Genomic DNA, 6,908 nt, shown 5'->3' on the forward strand with positions numbered 1-6,908 from the left:
CCAGGCCTTGGTCGTTGGTCACCCACGCGAAGCCACCACCGATAAAGCCATTGGTATTTAGCATCTGCATAATCCATAGTTGAGGGCTGAGCTGACAGATGGGTAAATGTGGGTACTAGGACTGGGGTTGGGTTGGGGTTTGTTGTCACTTTAAATTCTTCTTCTTCCACATGCCAATCAAACAAGATGGGGCGGGAAAAATACCAAGTTTTCCTCCACGTAACTATTCCTGTTGCCACAACGCGATATCCTCCCAAACTTTCCACCCTAAACACTCTAGACAACCAAACGGAACCAAAAATTGGTCATTTGTACCCGCTCAATGGGGCTGTAGCAAGCTTGGGAATGATGAATGACCATCAATCTCTTTGATATTGTGCAATGCACACGAGCCCCCTACTAGTCCACTTGATGAACTAGTCAACAGATCAACCCAACCTATACAGTTACAAAACATGTCATTCCATACAAGGGAAGCCGCATTAAGACAGACCTTATAACCCATGGAACGATATTGCCCGCTTTCGCAAGAGTCTCATGTAAGGGAGGATTACACATTTGCACATCCCTTTAGAATTTTATGTGGTTTTACAAAGAATAAAGTCTATTTGAAACGTCAAGAACCAATGGTACACGAATACCCCCGATAAGAGCCCTGTAACTAAACTACAGAAACGGTTGAGGTAGAGTTTCGGATTGAGCCGTTCACAATCTTCTTTACGCTTAAATAAATTCAAAAGAGCATAAAAAATAGTCTTTTACTCTACACCAACCGGCCAACTAATACAAAGTGCTGATTAGCAACAATTCCTTCCAACGAATTGTGCCCAAAAATAAAAAAAGAAAAAATAAGTCTTCCAAAGAAAAATAAATGACTCCCTGCAAAAACAAAAAAAAAGGGGAGGAAACGTTAAGGGTATGTTTGGTTGGTAAAAATATAAACAGAAAATAACTTGATCCAATCAGAAGGATCTCTGGTTCAAACTTATTTCTTTTCTGAGCTTCCAAACATAGCTTTATAGATAAAAATAAGTATCTCAACCCAAAAAGAAGTAATGGTTGGCTCAATCAGGATTTTCTTTGTCTTGAACTTTATAAACCGAGGTAAAATGGGTTATTATTATTATTTTTTTATGGAAAAATGGTCCCCATCTGGACGCCTCCCACATGTGACCCCTGCAAACAGAGAATAAGAAATTGCCCACCAACGCATAGGGGCGAAGAGGACAATCTTGAAAGCCCAAGACAACGAAGCTGGTCTTTTTGTATCCTCTTCGCCCTTCTCTTTTACATGTTTTCCTTCTATATAGTTAATTAAAAGGATCATCACCCAATAATGATAATGATCCTTTCGCTAACTTCTCTTTTCCCTCTTAGAAAATATAGGTTGAGAAGGCTTGAAGTTCAAACTTAAAAAGGAAATCAACAAACATGGCCGGACCCACCGACCGAACCAATCTACGAAGCTCGACGTGTAAAACCCCAGGAGAATAAGCTTTATAGGATTCCATGTCAGACAACTTTTGTGATAAACCATTATCGTTATTTAAAAAGAAGAAAGAAATTTTCGCTTTTACCTTAAACCTTTCCCACTTGTGAAGCTCCTTCCGATTCCTCGTCGCCACCAAGAAAAAGCTGGTTGCTGCATACAGCTGAGGCTTTGAGCTGTTGCTGCATTGCAGAACAACTCAGCTCAAAAGAAGAGCAGAAACGAGCTGAACCACCCACAAATCGCAGCGGCGCCGACGGGAAATGGTCTTCCCTGAAAAACCAAGCACACGGCTTAAATACTATTAAAAAAAAAAAAAAAATCGGAGCTTTTTCTTAACTTAGATTGACTACCACAGTAATGATAACCCACGCCACAGACCCACCCCAGGAGGCCAGGATGCAATCGTGGGAAGCTGAAAAGTACGAAATCACAGTCAAAATTAAAATTACAGTACTGATACTAGCTGCTGCATCTTCGGCCAGCAGCTCGTCTTTTCCTGCGAGCTTTTTAGATTCATTTTAAATGCTTTTTAGTGTATTCCAGTTGGTTTTCCGGCTTTTCCAGAGAAATACCAGCTGCATTCCTTGTTTCCTTCCCCAAAATGGCCACGGCCGCCGGCCGCGAATGAGTGTGACGACGGACTCGTCGCTCCTGAGTCGTGATGACTCGTCTCGGTAGCTGACAAAAGCTCGAAAATCCAAGGCCCCAACAAACCATTCCCATCTCCCTCCCACCTCCCCCACAGAAGAAAAAAAATTAAGCAAAATTTCAGTAGTAAATATCCAAAATTGCAACTGTAATGTCTCATGTCATCAGGACTCTGATAGGTAGGAAAAGGAAAGGAACTAAACGAAGATAAGTAAGTACTTCTACAATGGAGTTGGATATTAGCCCACCGTGCCAGAAGTGATAGACAAGGAACCAGTTGATGAGTCTGAGGGCGAAGGTGTACTTGCGGAATATCCGCCGCTGCCATCACCGGTGCCGACTGTACTATTGCTGCTACCACTTCCACTAGTACTGGGGGTGAGTGCAAGCTCGTACGCCGGCGTCCCATCGGGTTTAAACAGTCCAAAATTCCTCTCGGATGTCGGCCCCGGCTTCAAGTTTTCGTTGAACAGCGCAAAGAAGTAAATGTTCAAATCGGAGCCCGGCCTCAACGGCGTTCCCTTCTTCTGAGAGACCAGCTTCATCAGATTCCCGTTGTACTTCTTCGCGTTCTCAATGGTCGCGCCGGCTTCGTTTTCGTCTCCCTTGGACGGCCAACCAGTCTCAGAAATCTGCACCGGCAGTTTCTTGCATCCCAGCGAAGCCAGCGCAGCATAAACAGCGTCGATCTGAGCGAACAGCATGTTGTCGTAGTGGAGGTTAGAGCCTGGATCCACAACCCCTGGGTTTGGCTGGAACAGAACATAGTCCAGAGAGACCTGTTTCGGGTTGGACCTGTACGCGAAGTATGGATATGCGTTGATGAGGAACGGGGAACAGGTTTTCACATGGAAGTCCAAGATGCGAGATATGTACTCCGTCAGATCTCGGCGGAAAGCTCCGGCGGACGGGGGATAGGAGGTCTCCAACACCGCTAACGAGTGCGCAGTTGTGACACTGACCTGGTTGTCTAAGCCTAGGCTTACGAGGGCGGCATGGATGCTCTGCATTGCAGGGAGAAGGTGTTCCGTTAAAGATGTGTCGTTAAACGTTAGAACCTCGTTCCCCACGGTGATGCAAGTGATTTTGGTTGCAGGCAAGTATGATTGAACGTTTGTTTTCACCCAGACTTGAGCTTTATCCGGATCCCTCATCTTCTCCAAGTATTCGTTTCCCAGGGAGACGATGAATTCGACACCGGTGTTGGCAAAGGCACAAAGTACTCGGGGATCTGCGTCGTAAAGCTTTACTTTACTGACGCCGATGGAGCGGAGCAGAGGAACGACGTTTTGGGGCTTGGGGAGATTGTTAGCAATCTGACCGTAGTTGATGCCGACGGAAGCTACAAGTACAGGAAGTACAAAACCTGCAAGAGATTTCGCCCGTGGAAAAATAGGAAAAAAAAAACAGAAAAGAAAAAGTAAGCAATTCCGATACGGACATTGTTCATGGTCGGAGGTGAAAGAACAGAAACAATACCTGAGATGAGAGCAAAGACAGAAGAGGAGCGACATCTATTAATAATCTCCATGGACGGACTCAGTGCTCGTTGCAAGAAAAGAAGGTAAAAATAAGGGAAATTGAGGAGAAGAAACCAATGTTATCTTTCTCGATGGAGCAGGAAGAGCAGTGCTACTCGGGAACACCGTCAATGTATTTTTAGTACTACATGTTGACGCTGCCTGTGTCTGCCATCGTGGTGGTTGCAAAGCTCACCGGCTCAGGGGAGAGATCACACGATTAATGGATGGATTCGCCGTCTGCTATAAGACAACGGCCATTACGGAGCAATGACAAGTAGCGAGTGTTGATAAGAGTAGTGAAAGTTGTGAGTCTCGTGACTTAAAAGGTGAAGTCCCAGTATTACGACTAGCGACCTCCAGCCAGGACGAATGAGAAGTACCGGTTACTAATCCAGGCCAGGAACAGTCCCCATTGAATGCTTAGGTATAATCGGAATAAATTTGGTAGCTACCCAATTGCCTCTGGAAATGGATAGCGGAAATCCGAATTCGAAACGGCAATCATATCCGTTTAGGGTAGTCATCGGGTCAAAGGATGTTTAGATTCAAATCCGAATCATTCCGAAAATAATTATCTAGATAATCAATTAATGTTTCTAAGAGTTTTAGAAAATTAGACAAGTTACAGAGAATGAGAAAAAGAGCAAAGACAACTTAGAAAGATGGATTAAGAGCAAATTATATTCACTGGGGGAGGAAGGCCTGGATTACATAAGTCAGAGTGCAAATGGATGGTTAAAAATCCAAATTCGATTTTCATCAATATTCGTTTAGGGGTATCTATATTCGGGCAATAAATTTTTGGATCCGATCACATTGATCTGAATTCGATCCATATACATCTCTATCCATAACCAAATCTTCTCCAACACAACTGGGAGCATGGTTTTAGTGCACGGAATCATAATGGGTATTGGCTATCCCCAAAATCAATACAATATTAGAACATATTGGTGTTGGATCGCTCATATAAAAAGAAAAAAATTACCCCTACTTTTTCTTACAAAATGGATATGTTGATTTTTTTACCCATGGTTTGTATCGTTCAACTATATTGACTTTTTTACCCATGGTCTGTATCGTTCAACTAATACGATATTGGTTAGGTATTGGGATTGAAGACTTGCCAAATCGGTATCGGATAAAAATACCCCTATTTTTTCTTAGACAACGGATTTATTGACTCTTTTTTTTTTCCATCTTGGCATGTGTCATTCAACTGATATGGTATCGACCAGGTATTGGATCGTAGACTTGTTAAATCGATACAGATCACCCGATACAGGTGATCCAATACCGATAGTTAGTATTGATCCTAACATTTTCAATCCCAATCCATAGGTATGATCCAAGGGTAAAATTGTAATGTGTATATATATAAATATATACTAGCAAAAAAGCAAGTGCAAATGCACGAGAGAGAGAGAGAGAGAGAGAGAGAGAGAGAGAGAGAGAGAGAGAGAGAGAGAGAGAGAGAGAGAGAGAGAGAGAGAGAGACTAATGACTATTAATAGTTTAAATCAAAATTACTACAAATAAGGGCAACTCTATGTAAAAAACACGACGATAGATAAAATATTAAAAAATATATGAACACTTGACAATAAAAGATCATTTTTATATAGATTCTAAATTAACGTTACTTCTTAGTCACATAGTCACAAGTCTATATAGAAAATTTAAAGGGTCTAAAACAATTTTAATTTTAATTTTTTTAGGAAAAACATTTAAACACAAACTATGCTAAAGGTTTAGTGTATGCTCTCAAACCAATGCCTAGGATCTTCTATATTCGTTACTTAAAGATATATATATATATATATATTAAGTCTTAGTACATAATCTCATTATTTGTTGAATTAATTGTTTTTTATTGTACATGTCAATTTAAATAGGATATCAAAAGTCATAAATGACTTTCTTTGATGCTCAACTTTCTTGTGTGTCAATATATGGCATACATCCTATACCAAAAATATAGATGGCATACATTAAGTGGACAACGTGCCTATCTATTTCCTATTATCGATAAATGGTTTCTATATCATTTTTTCTAATGAAAACACAACCAATAAAGTGGGCATCAAATTGTTCTGCAAGGGAAAGGAGGAAGGGTGGGGGGAAGGAGATGAAAAGAAGTTCCCAAAAACATGATCATAATTAAAAATATAAAATAAGTGTTTAGAGCAGAATATACTATAACATCAAAGTAATGGAAATGACAGAGTCACCAAAAACACGATTGTAATCAAGTTGTCAACATGGGGAAAAGGTTTGGATGGTTATCTATCATTTAGGCTTGGGGATTAAATGACTAATAAAAACTGAAATTTTCGTAAGGTCTCCAAACCAGTGAATCATGCATCCAACTATCAGATTTAAATGTAGAAAAATAATCTCTCGTATAAACAATATGAGAATGAAATAAAAAATGGTTATAAAACAAGGGTTCCACACTTAATTGAAGTTGGAATATACTGACCTCTTTATGTGGATAAATAAAGTAGAAAAGAATAACAATAGACAAATTAGAGCAGAAATAAACCTTAGTTTCCTGCTTGAATTCGGCCAAATCATAGCATTGCAGACATAAAATAGAAACAAAAAAGAAGGAAATACATAGGAAAGAGACGCTCTCACTACTCAAATCTCATAAAGAAAATAAAATGATTCAGAGATTTACTTGTACTCAATCAATTGCATTAGCAACATAGTAAAAGAAAATAAAGTCTTCTGTAAGCACTTTAGATCAAGGAAATCTCAGTCCCAATGTAGTGACAATGCCATAATCCATTGCCTAAAGACTTCGAGTGTGAGTGCTTCCTATGACATTCTATTTGGTCATCAATCATTTTCACATGCTAGTATTATGGGATTGATTTAATAGATGAGGTATAAAATCAACAACTTTTTTTTTATTTAAGGAAAATGTTCTCTTTGCTATTAGGGTAGGGCACGCTAGCATTATTGTGTCTATCCCTCTCCTCATCACATAAATGACCTTGTTGCCCTCCAATGTTCGATATTATTCTGGTGTTATGGGGTTGATATAATAGATGAGGAACATAATCAACAACCTCCTTTTTTTTTTTTAAAGGAAAATGTTCTCTTTGCTATTAGGGTAGGGCACGCTAGCATCATTGTGTCTATCCCTCTCCTCATCATGCAAATGTCCTTGTTGCCCTCCAATGAACAATACTATTTTACCGCAGCTCAGTGGTGCACTCTTTTATCTGCTTGGTCAA

At 40.1% G+C, this 6,908-nt stretch overlaps 1 protein-coding gene and 1 long non-coding RNA gene across 3 annotated transcripts; both read right to left on the minus strand.

Moving 5' to 3' along the window:
* Nucleotides 1-696: 696 nt before the first annotated feature.
* LOC122093877 (glucan endo-1,3-beta-glucosidase 11-like) lies at nucleotides 697-4,023 on the minus strand. Of its 2 annotated transcripts, XM_042664422.1 has the most exons (4): nucleotides 3,620-4,020; nucleotides 2,389-3,506; nucleotides 1,578-1,762; nucleotides 697-879 (listed from the first exon to the last, which is right to left on the minus strand). In XM_042664422.1, exons 1-3 carry the CDS (start codon nucleotides 3,669-3,671, stop codon nucleotides 1,694-1,696), a joined length of 1,239 nt encoding a protein of 412 aa, XP_042520356.1. In that variant the 5' UTR covers nucleotides 3,672-4,020; the 3' UTR covers nucleotides 697-879; nucleotides 1,578-1,693. The 2 variants fall into 2 exon arrangements, with proteins under 2 accessions (XP_042520356.1, XP_042520357.1); XM_042664423.1 differs by lacking the exon at nucleotides 697-879 and having other exon boundaries at nucleotides 1,625-1,762; nucleotides 2,360-3,506; nucleotides 3,620-4,023.
* On the minus strand, nucleotides 1,799-2,352 carry LOC122093878. The gene is made up of 2 exons (XR_006144592.1): nucleotides 2,065-2,352; nucleotides 1,799-1,904 (listed from the first exon to the last, which is right to left on the minus strand). It is a non-coding gene; the product is annotated as an uncharacterized LOC122093878 (long non-coding RNA).
* Nucleotides 4,024-6,908: the final 2,885 nt, after the last annotated feature.

The sequence above is a fragment of the Macadamia integrifolia genome, chromosome 11 (assembly GCF_013358625.1).
Source record: "Macadamia integrifolia cultivar HAES 741 chromosome 11, SCU_Mint_v3, whole genome shotgun sequence".
Taxonomy (NCBI): Eukaryota; Viridiplantae; Streptophyta; class Magnoliopsida; order Proteales; family Proteaceae; genus Macadamia; species Macadamia integrifolia.

Coding starts and splice junctions, on each gene's coding strand:
- LOC122093877 (XM_042664422.1), bottom strand. CDS start 3,671: ATGGAGATTATTAATAGATGTCGCTCCTCTTCTGTCTTTGCTCTCATC. Junction 3,507..3,619: donor TGTCTTTGCTCTCATCTCAG/GTATTGTTTCTG, acceptor AATCTCTTGCAG/GTTTTGTACTTCCTGTACTT. Junction 1,763..2,388: donor TGTCTATCACTTCTGGCACG/GTGGGCTAATAT, acceptor TTGGTTTTTCAG/GGAAGACCATTTCCCGTCGG.